Consider the following 24,568-nt stretch of genomic DNA (forward strand, 5'->3'; position numbering starts at 1 on the left):
ATTCTGTCTACTGAATCAGGCTCTACTAGGTTACTCTGTCTACTGAATCAGGCTCTACTAGGTTATTCTGTCTACTGAATCAGGCTCTACTAGGTTACTCTGTCTACTGAATCAGGCTCTACTAGGCTACTGTCTACTGAATCAGGCTCTACTAAGCTACTTTACTGTCTACTGAATCAGCTGTACTGTCTACTGAATCAGGCTCTACTAGGTTATTCTGTCTACTGAATCAGGCTCTACTAAGCTACTGTCTACTGAATCAGGCTCTACTAGGTTACTCTGTCTACTGAATCAGGCTCTACTAAGCTACTGTCTACTGAATCAGGCTCTATTAGGTTACTCTGTCTACTGAATCAGGCTCTACTAAGCTACTGTCTACTGAATCAGGCTCTACTAAGCTACTGTCTACTGAATCAGGCTCTACTAGGTTACTCTGTCTACTGAATCAGGCTCTACTAGGTTATTCTGTCTACTGAATCAGGCTCTACTAGGCTACTGTCTACTGAATCAGGCTCTACTAAGCTACTGTCTACTGAATCAGGCTCTACTAAGCTACTGTCTACTGAATCAGGCTCTACTAAGCTACTGTCTACTGAATCAGGCTCTACTAAGCTACTGTCTACTGAATCAGGCTCTACTAGGCTACTCTGTCTACTGAATCAGGCTCTACTAGGTTACTCTGTCTACTGAATCAGGCTCTACTAAGCTACTGTCTACTGAATCAGGCTCTACTAAGCTACTGTCTACTGAATCAGGCTCTATTAGGTTATTCTGTCTACTGAATCAGGTTCTACTAAGCTACTGTCTACTGAATCAGGCTCTACTAAGCTACTGTCTACTGAATCAGGCTCTACTAAGCTACTGTCTACTGAATCAGGCTCTACTAGGTTATTCTGTCTACTGAATCAGGCTCTACTAAGCTACTGTCTACTGAATCAGGCTCTACTAAGCTACTGTCTACTGAATCAGGCTCTACTAGGTTATTCTGTCTACTGAATCAGGCTCTACTAAGCTACTGTCTACTGAATCAGGCTCTACTAGGTTACTCTGTCTACTGAATCAGGCTCTAAGCTACTGTCTACTGAATCAGGCTCTACTAGGTTATTCTGTCTACTGAATCAGGCTCTACTAAGCTACTGTCTACTGAATCAGGCTCTACTAGGTTACTCTGTCTACTGAATCAGGCTCTACTAGGTTACTCTGTCTACTGAATCAGGCTCTACTAGGTTATTCTGTCTACTGAATCAGGCTCTACTAGGTTATTCTGTCTACTGAATCAGGCTCTACTAGGTTATTCTGTCTACTGAATCAGGCTCTACTAGGTTATTCTGTCTACTGAATCAGGCTCTACTAGGCTACTGTCTACTGAATCAGGCTCTACTAGGTTACTGTCTACTGAATCAGGCTCTACTATGTTATTCTGTCTACTGAATCAGGCTCTACTAGGCTACTGTCTACTGAATCAGGCTCTACTATGTTATTCTGTCTACTGAATCAGGCTCTACTAGGCTACTGTCTACTGAATCAGGCTCTACTAGGTTATTCTGTCTACTGAATCAGGCTCTACTAGGTTATCTGTCTACTGAATCAGGCTCTACTAAGCTACTGTCTACTGAATCAGGCTCTACTAAGCTACTGTCTACTGAATCAGGCTCTACTAAGCTACTGTCTACTGAATCAGGCTCTACTAGGTTATTCTGTCTACTGAATCAGGCTCTACTAAGCTACTGTCTACTGAATCAGGCTCTACTAGGTTATTCTGTCTACTGAATCAGGCTCTACTAAGCTATTGTCTACTGAATCAGGTTCTACTAGTTTGCTCTGTCTACTGAATCAGGCTCTATTAGGTTACTTTCCTGTCTACAACAACATTTGTACACATGGCACAATGAATGTTAGCTCACAACTCAAGGGTTCCTTTCACAAGGGTCTTTCATAAGTCTTATCCAATCAGTGAAGAACTAATGGTTGGGTGATGTTCCCGCCCACTAGTCTCACTCTAAGGTTGTTGCAGGGCTTTGGTTGCCATATGCTTTCTGTATTGAATGAAGTTTGTAAATGGTCTTTCCAGCTGCTTGCCAAGAACAGACAATCACTTTATATATCAATGAATATCAGCTGTTATTTTAATTTGAGCCATAGGTACATAATTCTTTATCATATCAGAGACCTGATTTTTTTTTTTTGTTCATGTGAAATATCAGTTAAATGTAAATGTTCAAATAGCTCGATCTGGCAACCCACAGGGGGAGGAACATGGGAGAAAATGTACCCCGCCCACTGTACTAAGGCTGCTTGTAATGCGAGGTCGGGTTTTTGGAATGAACTTTGCCACCCATTTGTTACTTTATAACATTCCGTTTTTTGGAGGTAGGTCTACAACCTTTTAATTCTCAGCGGCAAAAGCGTCTATAACCCGCAGCTACAAGATGTACATTTGGTTTACAATCATAGCCGGATTGGCTATTTTGCCTTTTCTTCTGAAAACGTTATTCGATCCATACTTTGGCCAAGACTGTTCATATATGTTCAAAGCAATCAAACTTGGAATCAGGCTGCGAAAATACAAAAAGAAAAATCCTTTCTATAGCATTTTGGACTGCTTTTTGGACACGGTGAAGAAACACCCGAATAAAACTTTCCTGCATTTTGAGGGGACATCACATTCTTACATCGAGGTGGATAAACTGAGTAACAAGGTTGCAAGAGCATTGAAGACTCACGCCAATCTAAAAGAGGGGGACACGGTAGCTCTCTTTATGGGGAACGAACCCTCTTACGCGTGGATTTGGCTGGGCCTGGCCAAACTGGGCTGTGCAACCGCTCTGCTCAACTTCAACATAAGGTCAAAATCTCTGCTACACTGTTTCTCATGCTGTGGGGCCAAAGTGATCATCGCAGCTGCAGGTGAGGATTCCACTATTCATCCGTTTACATCAGTTTCAATGGGGGACTTTTATTTTGAAGGCGAACGTCCGATTCCACTATTGTTTGCTCACGCTGTTGTTCACGATACACACACGTAGGTAAGGTTAGGGCCGGTTTGTCACTAGTAACCACAGCCACAAAGTCATAATTATATGGCTTAACCCCGCATATTTCTACATTTTCTCTTATAAAAAAATCTTATTTTAAACCTAACATTACCACACTGTTAACCTTATGAATTACCTGAAATTAAGACAAAAAAAATGATAACCCATTTTTACGATATAGCCAATTTAACTAGTGAAAACCTTAAGGTTGGGGGGCATGTGTTTCTATACGACTAGGCCCTAGTCTAAGGGTATGACTACAGTATAGCTTTCAAAACCCCTAAACAGCTATCCTTATACTAGTGTGTTACATTAGTAAGACTCCGAAATGTGTTTGCCATAGTGATACCCGGGTCAGCTGCTTGTTCACCCATACCCGCTCGCAATAGCTAATAACCCATACACAAACGCCTGACTATTTTATTTTTCTAGGCAAGTCAGTTAAGAACAAATTCTTATTTACAATGACGGCCTACACCGGCCAAACCCGGACGACGCTGGGCCAATTGTGCGCCGCCCTATGGGACTCCCAATCACGGCCGGTTGTGATACAACCTGGAATCGACGCCTCAAGCACTGAGAAATTGCCTTAGAAAGTGCCTTAGACCGCTGCGCCACTCGGGAGCCCACTGAGTCAGACTAAATGTGATAAGGTGAAAATCTGATGCCCTAACCCGCTAATATAACATAACATAATATATAACGTGGTCCTCTGTAGCTCAGCTGGTAGAGCACGGCGCTTGTAACGCCTGGGTAGTGGGTTCGATCCCCGGGACCACCCATACACAAAAATGTATGCACACATGACTGTAAATCGCTTTGGATAAAAGCGTCTGCTAAATGACATTATTATTATTATTATTATTATTATTATTATTATTATTATTATTATTATTATATAGAAAATGCGCCGTGCTCTAGTCAAAGACGGCGGAGCGAGTTTTTGACAAGGGGTGCAGGATTTTTTGTTGCCTGATTTAGATATGTTTCTGCTTATAATTTCCGACATTTGTGTAGGCTATTTGTTAGTCAACTTCTCTTCTGTCATCATTATACAGTATGTTGCCCTAGAAGACTAAATAAACCCTTGTTCACCAGATTAAAATAATTAATGATTCAATCTAGTTGTCATCCGTAACGTTTTCTGTCATCTTTCGCGGAGAAATATGTTTAGGGACCGGGGAGAAAATGCAATAACCTAAAAAACCGGTAAAGATATTTTTCAGTGCAAAATGTCCAAATTACATCAGTTTAACCGGTTGTAGTGGAATAGAAAGATTTAAAAATCACCCAACATGTTTCTGATACGTTTTCAGTTCGGCTTGGATGCATATTTTATGTGGTTAAAATACTATCAGCTTTTAAAGATGGCGCCTCAACTACAGACAGTATCTGAGCATTCACATTCTCAAGATGCTGAAATATATCATATTTCTCCGCTCCTGTTCCCGAGTCAACATTTTTCTTACATTAGGTGTATAATTTTACTACAAGACATGCTTAATTCTGCAGGAGTTATTATTAAGGCTACGTGAGAGGTTACAGACATAAGGTCAGTGTCCAGATTTCAGTTTCCATTTAACCCATCTGAACAGAAGGCTACAGTTCCCTTGAACTTCCCTATTCGAAGTCCCCATCTTGTGACTGTCAAATGTGTTTAGCGCCTCACAATCATCACACATAACACAGCTATCATCCTCTTTTACCACTTCACCAAATCTTTCCCAAACATTACTGTTCTGACCCTGCCTTCTATAACATCAGACTGCTGTTCTGAACCTACCTTCTATAACATTAGACTACTGTTCTGACCCTCCCTTCTATAACATTAGACTACTGTTCTGACCCTCCCTTCTATAACATTAGACTACTGTTCTGACCCTCCCTTCTATAACATTAGACTACTGTTCTGACCCTCCCTTCTATAACATTAGACTACTGTTCTGACTCCTCCCTTCTATAACATTAGACTACTGTTCTGACCCTCCCTTCTATAACATTAGACTACTGTTCTGACCCCTCCCTTCTATAACATCAGACTACTGTTCTGACCCTCCTTCTATAACATTAGACTACTGTTCTGACCCTCCCTTCTATAACATTAGACTACTGTTCTGACCCTCCCTTCTATAACATTAGACTGCTGTTCTGACCCTCCCTTCTATAACATTAGACTACTGTTCTGACCCTCCCTTCTATAACATTAGACTACTGTTCTGACCCTCCCTTCTATAACATTAGACTACTGTTCTGACCCTCCCTTCTATAACATTAGACTACTGTTCTGACCCTCCCTTCTATAACATTAGACTGCTGTTCTGACCCTCCCTTCTATAACATTAGACTACTGTTCTGACCCTCCCTTCTATAACATCAGACTACTGTTCTGACCCTCCCTTCTCTTTATCTTCAACTCTCCATTTTGCAGCTTTTCTCTTATTGAATTAAACTCAGACATTGTCCTTTTTGCCTCCATGGATTGAAGTAAACTTTTTCTGCCCGTTCTAACAACAAGAGGGTTTTGTGTTGGAGCCTATTTCTTCCTATTCAACAAATAAGAGGTAGACCTACTTTGTTTGACAGACAAAATGATAGTCTACTATCCATAGATTTTGTCAGCCAATTCCTTCAGTCACCACCATGCACTCCTAGATGTGACTCTGATGCCTGTTGGGATATCTTTGGTTTGTCTCTATGATATTCAGAGGCTGCGCTACAACCTTCTATAGCGGAGGACACAAAACAATGTACTGCTCGGGAAGTCATGTGTCATTCTGTCACTATCAATTGATGTTCAACATTTCAACAGGCTATTAAACAACATGCTAACTCTAAATCAGTCAGGAGCAAGCCAGGTAGCCTAGGAAGGAACAAAAATAGATTATCTAGGCTATATTATTACTAATATTATTATCATTATTATATTATTGTTATTATATTATTGCTATTATTATTGCTATTATTATTATTATTATCATTATTGCTATTATTATTATTATTATTATCATTATTGCTATTATTATTATTATTATTATTATTATTATTATTATTATTATTATTATTGCTATTATTATTATTGCTATTATTATTATTACTATTATTATTATTTATTATTATTATTATTATTATTATTTCAAGGCTATAGCATGACATTTAAGAAATACATTTTGAAGCATTTGTGGCACACTACAGGCTGGCAGGAGCGCTCAGCATTTCAACAACACATCAACAGCAGCACTTCAACAACATGCCCATACATTTCAAATGTAGGCTGTATAAAATGAAAAAAAAATATTTAAAAAATGACTTAAAATGAAATAATAATAATGAATTCACTTTTAGAAACACGAGTTTGGCCAGTCTTTGGTTTGAGGATCATGTGGTGAGCTATGCATGCCTAGTTTGTTAATTTAGCCTAGCAGATTCTTTTATATTTCAAATGCCCTAATTACAGTCAACACAAATCTATTTTGTAACAACAATAACATGGAATAAAATTGAATAAATAAGAAAAATGATAGTTTCCCGAATTGATTTTTTTTTTTACAAGTGCATATAGGCCTACCTGATGACGTGCGGCTGCTGTGTTAAACAACAAATGGCTTTTTCTCAAATTCATTGATGATCAGATACTTCAGTTGTAACTGGTTCTGTTGCGCAACATTTTTACAGTTGATTGACAACTTTAGCACTGTTCCAAACTTCCAGACTATCCTCTTTTTTAAATAACGGCCTGTATAGAAAATCAAACCCTCTCTGGTGCTGCGCTCATTCGTTGTCATGCTCTGTTGTGGAATTAAAAGATTCTGCTAGTCTCCAGTCACGTAGAATTGCATGAAATGTGTTTATAAATGGGTGTTTTTCACAGACCACAAATAAGATGATCGATTCATGCAGTGCTTTTAATATAATGGAGGTCTTTTCACCCCTACCCTTGTCCGCGGTGGAATGTGAATCCACAACCTCCTGGCTACTTTGCCATGCAATGCTTACAAAACGAAGAACAGTTTCTAAAACTGCATATCTAAAGGCTGGTCTGTGATAGGAGTGAGGGTGAACTGCATACCTAAAGGCTCTGGTCTGTGATATGAGTGAGGGTGAACTGCATACCTAAAGGCTCTGGTCTGTGATATGAGTGAGGGTGAACTGCATACCTAAAGGCTCTGGTCTGTGATATGAGTGAGGGTGAACTGCATACCTAAAGGCTCTGGTCTGTGATATGAGTGAGGGTGAACTGCATACCTAAAGGCTCTCGGTCTGTGATAGAGTGAGGGTGAACTGCATACCTAAAGGCTCTGGTCTGTGATATGAGTGAGGGTGAACTGCATACCTAAAGGCTCTGGTCTGTGATATGAGTGAGGGTGAACTGCATACCAAAGGCTCTGGTCTGTGATATGAGTGAGGGTGAACTGCATACCTAAAGGCTCTGGTCTGTGATATGAGTGAGGGTGAACTACATACCTAAAGGCTCTGGTCTGTGATATGAGTGAGGGTGAACTGCATACTCAAAGGCTCTGGTCTGTGATATGAGTGAGGGTGAACTGCATACCTAAAGGCTCTGGTCTGTATTGAGTGAGGGTGAACTGCATACCTAAAGGCTCTGGTCTGTGATATGAGTGAGGGTGAACTGCATACCTAAAGGCTCTGGTCTGTGATATGAGTGAGGGTGAACTGCATACCTAAAGGCTCTGGTCTGTGATATGAGTGAGGGTGAATTCGCATACCTAAAGGCTCGGGTCTGTGATGAGTGAGGGTGAACTGCATACCAAAGGCTCTGGTCTGTGATATGAGTGAGGGTGAACTGCATACCTAAAGGCTCTGGTCTGTGATATGAGTGAGGGTGAACTACATACCTAAAGGCTCTGGTCTGTGATATGAGTGAGGTGAACCACATACCTAAAGGCTCTGGTCTGTGATATGAGTGAGGGTGAACTGCATACCTAAAGGCTCTGGTCTGTGATATGAGTGAGGGTGAACTGCATACCTAAAGGCTCTGGTCTGTGATATGAGTGAGGGTGAACTGCATACCTAAAGGCTCTGGTCTGTGATATGAGTGAGGGTGAACTGCATACCTAAAGGCTCTGGTCTGTGATATGAGTGAGGGTGAACTACATACCTAAAGGCTCTGGTCTGTGATATGAGTGAGGGTGAACTGCATACCTAAAGGCTCTGGTCTGTGATATGAGTGAGGGTGAACTGCATACCTAAAGGCTCTGGTCTGTGATATGAGTGAGGGTGAACTGCATACCTAAAGGCTCTGGTCTGTGATATGAGTGAGGGTGAACTGCATACCTAAAGGCTCTGGTCTGTGATATGAGTGAGGGTGAACTGCATACCTAAAGGCTCTGGTCTGTGATATGAGTGAGGGTAAATGGTAGGCATGTCCACTGCTATCCACTTTATGTTTTAACTATTATTTTGGGTATAGTGGAGGGTCACTTTTTTTTTCTTTTTTTTGTTCAGAGCGGTCCGGCTTTCTCCAGGTATCCCTCGTTATAAGTAACGTACAGTCCCTGAGGCCCTGAAGCTCAGGCGTTCACTCTAATGCCAGATATCCTAAAAGAATGAAAGAAAAACCTCAATGTAGCCTATATATAAATTGCACAAGAATGAAACATTTATTGATGTTTTAAGGCATTGTTTTCTCTTTATTCAACCCGCCCGCCACCCAACCGCCCTTCAGCCAGTTGAGGAACCCTGCTCTAAGGAGTTGAGAGTAATGTCACCTGTCTGTCTCTCTGTGTGTGTGTCTCTCCGTCTCCCTCTCTCCCTCCCTCTCTCCTACAGAGCTGAAGGAGGCAGTGGAGGAGGTTCTCCCTACACTAAAACAGCAGGGTATCTCTGTATACCTCCTGTCAGAGGAGTGCAGTGTAGAAGGCATCAACCCCCTCTCAGAACATATCACCCAGGCCTCAGATGGACCCCTGTCAGCTGACCTCAGGGCCAACATCACCATCAAGAGCCCTGCACTCTACATCTACACCTCAGGAACCACTGGTAAGCCCCTCAGTCCTCCTCTACACCTCAGGAACCACTGGTAAACCCCTCAGTCCTCCTCTACACCTCAGGAACCACTGTTAAGCCCCTCAGTCCTCCTCTACACCTCAGGAACCACTGGTAAACCCCTCAGTCCTCCTCTACACCTCAGGAACCACTGGTAAACCCCTCAGTCCTCCTCTACACCTCAGGAACCACTGTTAAGCCCCTCAGTCCTCCTCTACACCTCAGGAACCACTGGTAAGCACCTCAGTCCTCTTCCACACCTCAGGAACCACTGTTAAGCCCCTCAGTCCTCCTCTACATCTCAGGAACCACTGGTAAGCACCTCAGTCCTCTTCCACACCTCAGGAACCACTGGTAAGCCCCTCAGTCCTCCTCTACACCTCAGGAACCACTGGTAAGCCCCTCAGTCCTCCTCTACACCTCAGGAACCACTGTTAAGCCCCTCAGTCCTCCTCTACATCTCAGGAACCACTGTTAAGCCCCTCAGTCCTCCTCTACATCTCAGGAACCACTGGTAAGCCCCTCAGTCCTCCTCTACACCTCAGGAACCACTGGTAAACCCCTCAGTCCTCCTCTACACCTCAGGAACCACTGTTAAGCCCCTCAGTCCTCCTCTACATCTCAGGAACCACTGGTAAGCACCTCAGTCCTCTTCCACACCTCAGGAACCACTGGTAAGCCCCTCAGTCCTCCTCTACACCTCAGGAACCACTGTTAAGCCCCTCAGTCCTCCTCTACATCTCAGGAACCACTGGTAAGCCCCTCAGTCCTCCTCTACACCTCAGGAACCACTGGTAAGCACCTCAGTCCTCTTCCACACCTCAGGAACCACTGGTAAGCCCCTCAGTCCTCTTCCGCACCGCAGGAACCACTGGTAAGCACCTCAGTCCTCTTCCACACCTCAGGAACCACTGGTAAGCCCCTCAGTCCTCCTCTACACCTCAGGAACCACTGGTAAGCCCCTCAGTCCTCTTCCGCACCGCAGGAACCACTGGTAAGCACCTCAGTCCTCCTCTGCTTCTCAGTCCTCCTCTACACCTCAGGAACCACTGGTAAACCCCTCAGTCCTCCTCTACACCTCAGGAACCACTGGTAAGCCCCTCAGTCCTCCTCTACACCTCAGGAACCACTGGTAAGCCCCTCAGTCCTCTTCCACACCTCAGGAACCACTGGTAAGCCCCTCAGTCCTCTTCCGCACCCCAGGAACCACTGGTAAGCACCTCAGTCCTCCTCTGCTTCTCAGTCCTCCTCTACACCTCAGGAACCACTGGTAGACACCTATCAGCTACCTTAGTAAAGAAGACCGGGGCCTCTCCCAGAAGCAAGCTGGGAGCTAGGACTGGAAGGGGCTAGGGCTGGAAGGGGCTAGGGCTGGAAGGGGCTAGGGCTGGAAGGGGCTAGGGCTGGAAGGGGCTAGGGCTGGAAGGGGCTAGGGCTGGAAGGGGCTAGGGCTGGAAGAAGATAGGGCTGGAAGGGGATAGGGCTGGAAGGGGCTAGGGCTGGAAGGGGCTAGGGCTGGAAGGGGCTAGGGCTGGAAGGGGCTAGGGCTGGAAGGGGCTAGGGCTGGAAGGGGCTAGGGCTGGAAGGGGCTAGGGCTGGAAGGAGCTAGGGCTGGAAGGGACTAGGGCTGGAAGGGGCTAGGGCTGGAAGGGCTAGGGCTGGAAGGGATAGGGCTGGAAGGGGAATAGGGCTTGAAGGGGCTAGGGCTGGTTTCTTTAAGGGGCTCCTAGTCCCCTAATAGATCAATTTGGATGTAAATCTGAAATTACTTTTTTTCTCATATTGCTTATACCTATTGAAACTTTTCCTGGGGGTAGGATTTGTTATGCATACGTCATTCAATGCACTGTGTCTATTGTCTATAGATAACCACTGTCCTGTCTGACTGTAGGTCTACCTATTGTCTATAGATAATCAACTGTCCTGTCTGACTGTAGGTCTTCCTATTGTCTATAGATAACCACTGTCCTGTCTGACTGTAGGTCTACCTATTGTCTATAGATAACCCACTGTCCTGTCTGACTGTAGGTCTACCTATTGTCTATAGATAACCCACTGTCCTGTCTGACTGTAGGTCTACCTATTGTCTATATATAACCTACTGTCCTGTCTGACTGTAGGTCAACCTATTGTCTATAGATAACCACTGTCCTGTCTGACTAGGTCTACCTATTGTCTATAGATAACCACTGTCCTGTCTGACTGTAGGTCTACCTATTGTCTATAGATAACCACTGTCCTGTGACTAGGTCTACCTATTGTCTATAGATAACCACTGTCCTGTCTGACTGTAGGTCTACCTATTGTCTATAGATAACCACTGTCCTCCTGTCTGACTAGGTCTACCTATTGTCTATAGATAACCACTGTCCTGTCTGACTGTAGGTCTACCTATTGTCTATAGATAACCCACTGTCCTGTCTGACTGTAGGTCTACCTATTGTCTATAGATAACCACTGTCCTGTCTGATTGTAGGTCTTCCTATTGTCTATAGATAACCACTGTCCTGTCTGACTGTAGGTCTACCTATTGTCTATAGATAACCCACTGTCCTGTCTGACTGTAGGTCTACCTATTGTCTATAGATAACCACTGTCCTGTCTGACTGTAGGTCTACCTATTGTCTATAGATAACCCACTGTCCTGTCTGACTGTAGGTCTACCTATTGTCTATAGATAACCACTGTCCTGTCTGACTAGGTCTACCTATTGTCTATAGATAACCACTGTCCTGTCTGACTGTAGGTCTACCTATTGTCTATAGATAACCACTGTCCTGTCTGACTGTAGGTCTACCTATTGTCTATAGATAACCACTGTCATGTCTGACTGTAGGTCTACCTATTGTCTATAGATAACCACTGTCCTCCTGTCTGACTGTAGGTCTTCCTATTGTCTATAGATAACCCACTGTCCTGTCTGACTGTAGGTCTACCTATTGTCTATAGATAACCACTGTCCTGTCTGACTGTAGGTCTTCCTATTGTCTATAGATAACCCACTGTCCTGTCTGACTGTAGGTCTACCTATTGTCTATAGATAACCCACTGTCCTGTCTGACTGTAGGTCTACCTATTGTCTATAGATAACCCACTGTCCTGTCTGACTGTAGGTCTACCTATTGTCTATAGATAACCCACTGTCCTGTCTGACTGTAGGTCTACCTATTTTCTATAGATAACCCACTGTCCTGTCTGACTGTAGGTCTACCTATTGTCTATAGATAACCCACTGTCCTGTCTGACTGTAGGTCTTCCTATTGTCTATAGATAACCCACTGTCCTGTCTGACTGTAGGTCTACCTATTGTCTATAGATAACCCACTGTCCTGTCTGACTGTAGGTCTACCTATTGTCTATAGATAACCACTGTCCTGTCTGACTGTAGGTCTACCTATTGTCTATAGATAACCACTGTCCTGTCTGACTGTAGGTCTACCTATTGTCTATAGATAACCCACTGTCCTGTCTGACTGTAGGTCTACCTATTGTCTATAGATAACCACTGTCCTCCTGTCTGACTGTAGGTCTTCCTATTGTCTATAGATAACCCACTGTCCTGTCTGACTGTAGGTCTACCTATTGTCTATAGATAACCCACTGTCCTGTCTGACTGTAGGTCTACCTATTGTCTATAGATAACCCACTGTCCTCCTGTCTGACTGTAGGTCTACCTATTGTCTATAGATAACCCACTGTCCTGTCTGACTGTAGGTCTTCCTATTGTCTATAGATAACCCACTGTCCTGTCTGACTGTAGGTCTACCTATTGTCTATAGATAACCCACTGTCCTGTCTGACTGTAGGTCTTCCTATTGTCTATAGATAACCCACTGTCCTGTCTGACTGTAGGTCTTCCTATTGTCTATAGATAACCCACTGTCCTCCTGTCTGACTGTAGGTCTTCCTATTGTCTATAGATAACCCACTGTCCTGTCTGACTGTAGGTCTACCTATTTTCTATAGATAACCCACTGTCCTGTCTGACTGTAGGTCTTCCTATTGTCTATAGATAACCCACTGTCCTGTCTGACTGTAGGTCTACCTATTGTCTATAGATAACCCACTGTCCTGTCTGACTGTAGGTCTACCTATTGTCTATAGATAACCACTGTCCTGTCTGACTGTAGGTCTACCTATTGTCTATAGATAACCCACTGTCCTGTCTGACTGTAGGTCTACCTATTTTCTATAGATAACCCACTGTCCTGTCTGACTGTAGGTCTTCCTATTGTCTATAGATAACCCACTGTCCTGTCTGACTGTAGGTCTACCTATTGTCTATAGATAACCCACTGTCCTGTCTGACTGTAGGTCTACCTATTGTCTATAGATAACCACTGTCCTGTCTGACTGTAGGTCTACCTATTGTCTATAGATAACCCACTGTCCTGTCTGACTGTAGGTCTACCTATTTTCTATAGATAACCCACTGTCCTGTCTGACTGTAGGTCTACCTATTGTCTATAGATAACCCACTGTCCTGTCTGACTGTAGGTCTTCCTATTGTCTATAGATAACCCACTGTCCTCCGTCTGACTGTAGGTCTACCTATTGTCTATAGATAACCCACTGTCCTGTCTGACTGTAGGTCTACCTATTGTCTATAGATAACCCACTGTCCTCCTGTCTGACTGTAGGTCTACCTATTGTCTATAGATAACCCACTGTCCTGTCTGACTGTAGGTCTACCTATTGTCTATAGATAACCCACTGTCCTGTCTGACTGTAGGTCTACCTAAAGCGGCTCTGGTGACCCAGGAGAGGTTGTGGACTGCGTCCTTTATCCAAGCCATCTCAGGAGTGACATCCGAGGATGTATTCTATATCAACCTGCCCCTCTATCACAGCGCCGGCTTCCTCATCGGACTTACCGGGGCCATCGAGAGGGGTAATGTTATGACTCTTATTTTGAAATGCTAGGGATGAGTGTTGGAAGTTGGTGCAAGCTGTGCTATACACACTGTGGTGCAAGACATCAGATTCTGTTTATTCAACATGTCAATGTGTTTTGTATCTGTCCCTCCTCAAATAAACAATACAGAAATGAGTCATACGTAGTACATTTCAGAGCAGGTTGAGTATACTGCATGCTGAATGAAACCATTAGAGACATTAGTAGTTTTCACACTCATACATTCAACATAGGTGGACGATGTGTATTGTGTTGCAATATTGTGTATTGTGTTGCAATATTGTGTATTGTGTTGCTATATTGTTTTGTGTTGCAATATTGTGTTGCTATATTGTATTATGTTGCTATATTGTTTTGTGTTGCAATATTGTGTATTGTGTTGCAATATTGTGTATTGTGTTGCAATATTGTGTATTGTGTTGCTATATTGTTTTGTGTTGCAATATTGTGTTGCAATAGTGTGTATTGTGTTGAAATAGTGTGTATTGTGTTGCAATATTATGTATTGTGTATTGTGTTGCAATATTATGTATTGTGTTGCAATATTGTGTATTGTGTTGCTATATTGTTTTGTGTTGCTATATTGTTTTGTGTTGCAATATTGTGTATTGTGTTGCAATATTGTGTATTGTGTTGCTGTATTGTGTTGCAATATTGTGTATTGTGTTGCTATATTGTTTTGTGTTGCAATATTGTCTATTGTGTTGCTATATTGTGTATTGTGTTGCAATATTATGTATTGTGTTGCAATATTGTGTATTGTGTTGCTATATTGTTTTGTGTTGCAATATTGTGTGTTGCAATATTATGTATTGTGTTGCTATATTGTTTTGTGTTGCAATATTGTGTATTGTGTTGCTATATTGTTTTGTGTTGCAATATTGTCTATTGTGTTGCTATATTGTGTATTGTGTTGCAATATTGTGTTGCAATATTGTGTATTGTGTTGCAATATTGTGTATTGTGTTGCAATAGTGTGTATTGTGTTGCAATAGTGTGTATTGTCTATTGTGTTGCTATATTATGTATTGTGTTGCAATATTGTGTTGCAATATTGTGTATTGTGTTGCAATATTGTGTATTGTGTTGCAATAGTGTGTATTGTGTTGCAATATTGTGTATTGTGTTGCTATATTGTATTGTGTTGCTATATTGTTTTGTGTTGCAATAGTGTGTATTGTGTTGCAATAGTGTGTATTGTGTCGCAATATTGTATTGTATTGCGTATTGCGTATTGTGTATTATGTATTGCGTATTGCGTATTATGTGTTGCGTATTGTATATTATGTATTATGTATTGCGTATTGTATAGTGTGTATTGTATATTATGTATTGCGTATTGTATATTATGTATTGCGTATTATGTATTGTATATTATGTATTGCGTATTATGTATTGTATATTATGTATTGTATATTATGTATTATGTATTGCGTATTGAATATTATGTATTGCGTATTGTATATTATGTATTGCGTATTGTATATTATGTATTGTATATTATGTATTGTATATTATGTATTATGTATTGTATATTGTATATTATGTATTGCGTATTGTATATTATGTATTGCGGTATTGTATATTATGTATTGCGTATTGCGTATTGTATATTATGTATTGCGTATTGCGTATTGTATATTATGTATTGCGTATTGCGTATTGTATATTATGTATTGCGTATTGCGTATTGTATATTATGTATTATGTATTGCGTATTGTATATTATGTATTGCGTATTGTATATTATGATTATGTTTTGGGTATTGTATATGTATTATGTATGATGTATTGCATATTGTGTGTTATGTATTGCGTATTGTATATTATGTATTGTATATTATGTATTATGTATTGCGTATTGTATATTATGTATTATGTATATTGCGTATTGTATATTATGTATTATGTATTGCGTATTGTAAATTATGTATTGCGGTGCACGGTGAAAAGATGACTTTGCTCTACTTTTAGATAATGTCTGAACAAGATGGTGTTAGTCAGAAATGTACCTAAGGATATATTATTAAATAGCCAATCTGTGGCATCATCTGTCTCCTATACCAGGCATAACAGTTGTCCTGAGGAGAAAGTTTTCAGCGTCTCAGTTCTGGGAGGACTGTAGGAAACATAACGTAACGGTGATGCAGTACATCGGAGAGACCATGAGATACCTCTGCAACACTCCCACGGTAAAGGACACCTCGTCTAGGACACCGGTTCTGTGTAGCTCAGTTGGTACAGCATGGCGTATGCAACGCCATGGTTGTGGGTTCGATTCCCACGGGTGACCAGTACGGAAATGTATGCACTCACTAACTGTAAGTTGCTCTGGATAAGTGCGTCTGCTAAATGACAAATGTAAAATGTAAACGTCTAGTCAAGACACACTGAGAGTAATGGAAATTGATAAATGTATGTCACATAAAGAATGTTACAAAGGAGTCAGTCCATAATAATATATCATATATGCCACTTGGCAGATGCTTTTATCCAAAGCGATTCACAGTACAGTGAGTCAGTACATACGTTTTTAGTATGTGTAGTGACTCCAGCATAATGCTGTATCACTACAGTTTTTATTTTAAAGTTACAGCCACCTTATTGCCGTAGGGCGACCTAGCAAAGTTAAATTTAACGGCTTTTAATTGGAGAAAAAAAAATATATTCGAAACGGTTCACCACCCTGTAACTGATATTTTCTGAACACCCGCTGTCTGTTGAGTAGAAGATAAAATCACAAATCGATCTTCGTCGCGTTCTATTTCCAGAAAGACAACGAGAAGGACCACAAAGTGCGGATCGCCATCGGCAACGGGGTCCGTTCAGACATCTGGACAGAGTTTCTGAATCGTTTTGGAGACATAGCTGTCAGGGAACTGTACGCTGCCACTGAGGGCAACATTGGCTTCATCAACTACACCAGTAAGATAGGAGTGGTAGGACGAATCAACTTTCTCCACAGGGTAGGTAGTGATCTGACCGTTGCCCCCGCACATTGACTCCGTACCGGTACTCCCTGTATATAGCCTCCCTACTGTTATTTTATTTTACTGCTGCGCTTTAAATATTTGTTATTTTTATTCTTATCTATTATTTTACTTAACACTATTATTTTTTCTTCTTCTTAAAACGTATTATAAAACGTATTATTTAGTGTTACTTTTTTTTACTTTAGATTATTTAGCAAATATTTCCTCTCTCTGCATTGTTGGTTAAGGGCTTGTAAGTAAGCATTTCACCTGTTGTATTCGGCGCATGTGGCAAATAACATTTGATTTGATCTGACCTCTTAACACAATTAAACCAGGATAACTACACATGGATCACATAAATTAAAATCAGTACCCTGATGTGTAAATGATGTGCCTCCCAAACAGAAAATATATATGTTTTTGTAATTGTGTTTCACTTTCAGAGACTGTTCCCCTATACTTTGATCAAATTTGACATTGAGAAGGAGGAACCTGTTAGGAACTCCAAGGGTCTGTGTATCCAAGCAACCAAAGGTACCTTTTTATTTCTGTTGACCTTTTACCCCACTGACTAGAAAATGTGTCTAGCGTTGGACACTCAGTTTGTTTATAAATACGATGTCTATCAAAGTTCCATTAGTTCAGGTAGACTATGACATGGATTGGGTCCAAGTCATTGCTCCATATTGTTGACAGAACAACGTTGGGAAAGGGGTGAATTTGGGAACAGCGTCATGTTGCAACTGCTTTCTCTATAGGGCCATAGTTTCTTCACTGCATTTGATTTGTGTTGACCTTTCCCCTATTTACCTACCAACTGTGAACGTTCTAGCGTTGGACACTGTGTGTTTTATGATACAAGCATTTCGCTACACCCGCTATAACATCTGCCAAACAAGCGTATGTGACAAATAAAATTTGATTTTGATATGATGTGTATCAAAGTTCATTTTGGTTTGGGGAGACTATGACATGGATTGGGTCCAAGTCATTGCTTCATATTGATGGACAGAACAACGTTGGGGTAAAGTATGACCCAATGTCATCTTTGCAAATAAGAACCTGGAGCCATGTGTGTCAAGCGTCTCAATAGGACTGCTTTAGGATCAGTTTTTAGATCACAATGCATACATTTGTATTTACGGGGGGGGTGCTAATCCCAGATCAGTTATCCTACTCTTAGTCACTTGACACACAGTTCTTTAAAAAAATATATTGGGAGCAGCATCATCATTATCCTGATCTTCCTTTTTCTTTTTTTTAGGTGAGACTGGACTTTTGGTTGGAAAGATAACCAAGATATCTCCCTTTGTTGGTTATGCTGGTAACGAACAACAGACGGAGAAGAAGAGACTGAGAGACGTTTTACAGAAAGGTGACCTGTACTTCAACACTGGAGACCTGCTGAGGATCGATGAACAAAACTTTGTACAGTTTCAGGACCGTGTTGGTGACACTTTCAGGTAGGCAATACGGTTGCCAAAATTCCCAGGTTTTCCAGAAATCCCAGTTGGAAAATCAGGAGGAAATAACCAGGAAATCCGGAATCCTACAACCAGGAATTCTGGAAAAATCTGGGAATTTTGGTAAAGTTATCAGAATTTTGCAACCCTACACAGTATGTCACTCAGGGTTCGAATTACACATCTCTTGGGGTTGACCAACATGGAAATATTTTTGTTATTTCAGGTGGAAAGGCGAGAATGTTGCTACAACCGAAGTGGCTGATATCCTCACAATGGTGGACTGCATCAAGGAGGCTAATGTATATGGTGTGAAAGTTGAAGGTAAATAATTATCTATATGGTCAGATTTAGGATGTTAACAGCTACTACTAAGTTATAGGTTAATACTTACAACGTTATTATAGGTTACTATAAGAAGTGTGTTTCCTGTCAAACAAATATAGGGCTTACAGTTGATGTAAATTATAAACGTTTTAGTTTATAGGGTAGGTATGCATTGAAATACAGTAGATTTGGCTCTAGATATGTTAGCCATTCAGTAGTAGGAGACTATATAAAATGAAAGACAATAGACTTCTCATCACCCTCTTTCACCAGTCTGAGGATGCGTCCCAAATAGCACCCTATTCCCTAAATAGCACACTACTTTTGGCAAGGGCCCATAGGGCTCTGTGTGCCCTAAATAGGGTGCCATTTGGAATGTAGTCTGAAAAACTTGTCTCTCCAGGTCACGAGGGGAGGATTGGAATGGCTGCCGTGAAGTTAGAAGAAGGGGAAGAGTTTGACGGCGCCAACACCTTCAGCCAAGTAGCCAACTACCTCCCTGCTTACGCAAGACCGCGCTTCATTAGAATACAGGTGAGCTTACCATTTGTCACATTTTTAATCATGTTTAAAGTGAGCTTTGTATCCGTTTGTTATCATGATTTAATCAGTATAACTATCAAGCTATTTTACTATTGGAGTGTTCTTGTAACACCTCTGTCATTCAAGTTGAAAAATCTGTTGTCTTGAAGTATACTCAGCTCTTAAAATATACTTGTATACTGTATATACAATTCCTTCAGAAAGTATTCATACCCCTTGACTTATTCCACATTTTGTTACGTTACAGCCTTATTCTAAAATTGATTAAATAAATACCCCATAATGACAAAGCGTAAACAGGTTTTTAGACATTTTTGCAGCGATTACAGCCTGGAGTCTTCTTGGGTATGACGCTACAAGCTTGGCACACCTGTATTTGGGGAGTTTCTCCCATTCTTCTCTGCAGATCCTCTCAAGCTCTGTCAGGTTGGATGGGGAGCGTTGCTGCACAGCTATTTTCAGGTCTCTCCAGAGATGTTCGATCGGGTTCAAGTCCAGGCTCTGGCTGGGCCACTCAAGGACATTCAGAGACTTGTCCCGAAGCCACTCCTGCGTTGTCTTGGCTGTGTGCTTAGGGTCGTCGTCCTGTTGGAAGGTGAACCTTCACCCCAGTCTGAGGTCCTGAGTGCTCTGGAGCAGGTTTTCATCAAGGATCTCTCTGTACTTTGCTCCGTTCATCTTTGCCTCGATCCTGACTAGTCTCCCAGTCCCTGCAGCTGAAAAACATCCCCACAGCATGATGCTGCCACCACCATGCTTCACCGTAGGGATGGTGCCAGGTTTCCTCCAGATGTGACGCTTGGCATTCAGGTCAAATAGTTCAATCTTGGTTTCATCAGACCCGAGAGTCTTGTTTCTCATGGTCTGAGAGTCCTTTAGGTGCCTTTTGGCAAACTCCAAGCGGGCTGTCATGTGCCTTTTACTGAGGAATGGCTTCCGTCTGGCCACTCTACCATAAAGGCCTGATTGGTGGAGCGCTGCAGAGATGGTTGTCCTTCTGGAAGGTTCTCCCATCTCCACAGAGGAACTCTGGAGCTTTCTCAGAGTGACCACCGGGTCACTCTGACAATCGGGGGAGAAGGGCCTTGGTCAGGGAGGTGACCAAGAACCCAATGGTCACCCTGGCAGAGCTCCAGAGTTCCTCTGTGGAGATGGGAGAACCTTCAATAAACTCAATATTAGGAAATGTTCTTAATGTTTTGTACACTCAATATGTGTGTGTATGTACAGTTGAAGTCGGAAGTTTACATACACTTAGGTTGGAGTCATTAAAACTCGATTTTCAACCACTCCACACATTTCTTGTTAACAAACTATAGTTTTGGCAAGTTGGTTAGGACATCTACTTTGTGCATTTTTCCAACAATTGTTAACAGACAGATTATTTCAATTATAATTCAGTTCGTAGAGCATGGCATTTGCATTGCCAGGGTTGTGGGTTCGTTTCCCACGGGGGGTATGAAAAAAATAAATAAGTAATGTATGCACTAACTGTAAGTCGCTCTGGATAAGAGCGTCTGCTAAATGACTAAAATGTAAATGTAAATGTATCACAATTCCAGTGGGTCAGAGGTTTACATACACTAAGTTGACTGTGCCTTTAAACTGCTTGGAAAATTCCAGAAAATGATGTCATGGCTTTAGAAGCTTCTGATAGGCTAATTGACATCATTTGAGTCAATTGGAGGTGTACCTGTGGATGTATTTTAAGGCCTACATTCAAACTCAGTGCCTCTTTGCTTGACATCATGGGAAAATCAAAACAAATCAGTCAAGACCTCAGAAAAAAAATTGTAGACCTCAACAAGTCTGGTTCATCCTTGGGAGCAATTTCCAAATGCCTGAAGGTACCACGTTCATCTGTACAAACAATAGTACGCAAGTATAAACACCATGGGACCACGCAGCCGTCATACCGCTCAGGAAGGAGACGCGTTCTGTCTCCTAGAGATTAACGTACTTTGGTGCGAAAAGTGCAAATCAATCCATCAAACAACAGCATCATCAAACAACAGCAAAGGACCAATTTGAAGATGCTGGAGGAAACAGGTACAAAAGTATCTATATCCACAGTAAAATGAGTCCTATATCGACATAACCTGAAAGGCCACTCAGCAAGGAAGAAGCCACTGCTCCAAAACTGCCATAAAAAAAGCCAGACTACGGTTTGCAACTGCACATGGGGACAAAGATCATACTTTTTGGAGAAATGTCCTCTGGTCTGATGAAACAAAAATAGAACTGTTTGGCCATAATGACCATCGTTATGTTTGGAGGAAAAAGGGGGACGCTTGCAAGCCGAAGAACATCATCCCAAACGTGAAGAACGGGGGTGGCAGCATCATGCTGTGGGGGTGCTTTGCTGCAGGAGGGACTGGTGCACTTCACAAAATAGATGGCATCATGAGGAAGGAAAATGATGTGGATATATTGAAGCAACATCTCAAGACATCAGTCAGGAAGTTAAAACTTGGTCGCAAATGGGTCTTCCAAATGGACAATGACCCCAAGCATACTTCCAAAGTTGTGGCAAAATGGCTTAAGGACAACAAAGTCAAGGTATTGGAGTGGCCATCACAAAGCCCTGACCTCAATCCTATAGAACATTTGTGGGCAGAACTGAAAAAGCGTGTGCGAGCAAGGAGGCCTATAATCCTGACTCAGTTACACCAGCTCTGTCAGGAGCAATGGGCCAAAATTCACCCAACTTATTGTGGGAAGCTTGTGGAAGTTACCCGAAACGTTTGACCCAAGTTAAACAATTTAAAGGCAATGCTACCAAATACTAATTGAGTGTATGTAAACTTCTGACCCACTGGGAATGTGATGAAAGAAATAAAAGCTTAAATAAATCATTCTCTCTACGATCATTCTGACATTTCACATTCTTAAAATAAAGTGGTGATCCTAACTGACCTAAGACGGGGAATATTTACTAGGATTAAATGTCAGGAATTGTGAACAACTGAGTTTGAATGTATTTGGCTAAGGTGTATGTAAACTTCTGACTTCAACTGTATATTCTTAAAATACTCTTCAATATATTCTTATGTATAACACTTTAGAGCTCTTTCGAGATGACGGGAACATTTAAGATGAAGAAAGTGACGTTGGTGGAAGAGGGCTTCAACCCAGCTGCGGTCCAAGATCCTCTGTACTTCCTAGATCCAGCTAAGAAAACATACGTACCACTCACCGAAGAGATATACTCCTCCATAAACACCAGAGAAATTAAGTTATAAAATCAAAAATGGGATTTTGAAAAAAAATCATGGTCGCTAATTAATGTACAAAAAAAATCTGCTTTAATTATTAAATGTCTAATGTTAAGACCTTGGTTCAAATACTATTTGATAATTTCATATACTTTTTCTCTGTGCATTGAGCTTGCTTGGGGTTAATGGACCAATAGAATAGTCCTGAATGATATCCAATAGCATTTGGAGCCAGGTCTGCTGTAATGTTGCATGTATCAAATCAAATCAAATCAAATTTTATTGGTCACATGCGCCGAATACAACAGGTGCAGACATTACAGTGAAATGCTTACTTACAAGCCCTTATGTAGTGTGTTATCAGATTACACAGGGAATAGTATTGTATAACACTGTAGTATAATGATTCTGTAGACTAACCACTAGCTAATCTCGGGGATAGATTGAATGTATATTTTGTAACAAACCCTGATCATGTTTAAAATGATGTATTTTTGTCTTAACAAGACTTGACGTTGTTTACAGTTATACATTATATTGTAGAGGGTACCACCATCTGAAGGTGCTTGAAAACAAACATGATATTTTGATGTGCAGAATATTGATTGTACTTTTTTTTGAATGGTTAATAACACTTTTATGAACCCAAATAATGTCCTTGTCTTCTTCCTATACTAGATTGTAGGAGGGCACTATAAAACGGATTTATGATATTAGGGCTCTATTCAATCCGTATCGCAGAAGTTCAACGTTACAGCGTGATTTGAAATTTAAAAGGTCATGCTCCCACGTTAGCGGAGACTACATTCATGGTAAACGCTGCATAAGTCGGCGCAATTGGAAATTACCTTCAAAGTAATATTGCACAATCTGTAACGCTTCAGCGATACAGATAGAATAGAGCCTTTTAATCTTAAGTACTGTGTCGTCAATACTGTAGTTCTGTGCTTTTTTAATAGGTTGTAGGTTGCGGACCAGTGTGTTTTTGATACAGTGCAGGTATGTAACTACAATAGCCATAAGCTAGTGGAATATGAGATTGGTGTTTAAAGGAAGGCTGGTCATAGATCACTTTGACTGCTTTGGAGTTTGCAAGAGCACATTGTCAAACCAAAGTTTATTCATTGTTTTGTTTGTTTTAAAACTAGTTTGACATGACAATGAGTGACATGGAGTTGGTATGATAGCACAAACCGACTGGCACTCAGGCGAGGCCAAAGTAGTGGCATATAGTGTTTTACCCTTTACTGTGGCAATAGGGATCGAATCAACTCAATATTAGCCACTTTCAATGCAACATACCGAAACAAAGCTACGCAAGAGATTTGGAACGGCCTTTTGGGATTTTTGACGCGCTTCAGCACTCGGCGGCCCCGTTCTGTGTGCTTGTGTGGCCTACCACTTCACGGCTGAGCCGTTGTTGCTCCTAGACGTTTCCACTTCCAAGCACTTACAGTTGACCGGGGCAGCTCTAGCAGGGCAGAAATTTGACGAACTGACTTGTTGCAAAGCTGGCATCCTATGACGGCGCCACGTTGAAAGTCACTGAGCTCTTCAGTAAGGCCATTCTACTGCCAATGTTTGTCTATGGAGATTGCATGGCTGTGTGTTTCGATTGTATACACCTGTCAGCAACGGGTGTGGCTGAAATAGCTTAATCCACTAATTTGAAGGGGTGTCCATATACTTTTGGCCATGTAGTGTATATTTGCAACTACTTTGGTCTGGCTTGAGTGCTAGTCGGTTTGTGCTATAATAATAATATAATAATATGCCATTTAGCAGACGCTTTTATCCAAAGCGACTTAGTCATGTGTGCATACATTTCTGTGTATGGGTGGTCCCGGGGATCGAACCCACTACCTTGGCGTTACAAGCGCCGTGCTCTACCAGCTGAGCTACAGAGGACCACAGCTATCATACCAACTCCATGTCACTCATTGTCATGTCAAACTAGTTTTAAACAACAACAAAAAACGAATAAACTTTGGCTTGACAATGACTGCTTTGGAGTTGGCATGAGCACAGAGTGATCTAGGGCCAGACTCACTGTGGCCTTCCTTTAAACCAATCTCATATTCCACTAGTTTAT

The 24,568-nt window shown here is 41.5% G+C and overlaps 1 protein-coding gene across 1 annotated transcript; it reads left to right on the top strand.

The window, feature by feature from the left end:
• The first annotated feature begins 2,308 nt into the window (after positions 1 to 2,308).
• Positions 2,309 to 23,126, top strand: LOC121540687 (very long-chain acyl-CoA synthetase). The gene is made up of 10 exons (XM_041849707.2): positions 2,309 to 2,907; positions 8,823 to 9,032; positions 13,771 to 13,929; positions 16,021 to 16,145; positions 16,725 to 16,919; positions 17,372 to 17,462; positions 18,193 to 18,391; positions 18,618 to 18,715; positions 19,122 to 19,252; positions 22,327 to 23,126. The coding sequence occupies exons 1-10, from the start codon at positions 2,430 to 2,432 to the stop codon at positions 22,501 to 22,503; spliced, it is 1,863 nt and encodes a 620-aa protein (XP_041705641.1). The 5' UTR covers positions 2,309 to 2,429; the 3' UTR covers positions 22,504 to 23,126.
• The last annotated feature ends 1,442 nt before the right edge of the window (positions 23,127 to 24,568 follow it).

The sequence above is a fragment of the Coregonus clupeaformis genome, chromosome 26 (assembly GCF_020615455.1).
Source record: "Coregonus clupeaformis isolate EN_2021a chromosome 26, ASM2061545v1, whole genome shotgun sequence".
Classification (NCBI taxonomy): Eukaryota; Metazoa; Chordata; class Actinopteri; order Salmoniformes; family Salmonidae; genus Coregonus; species Coregonus clupeaformis.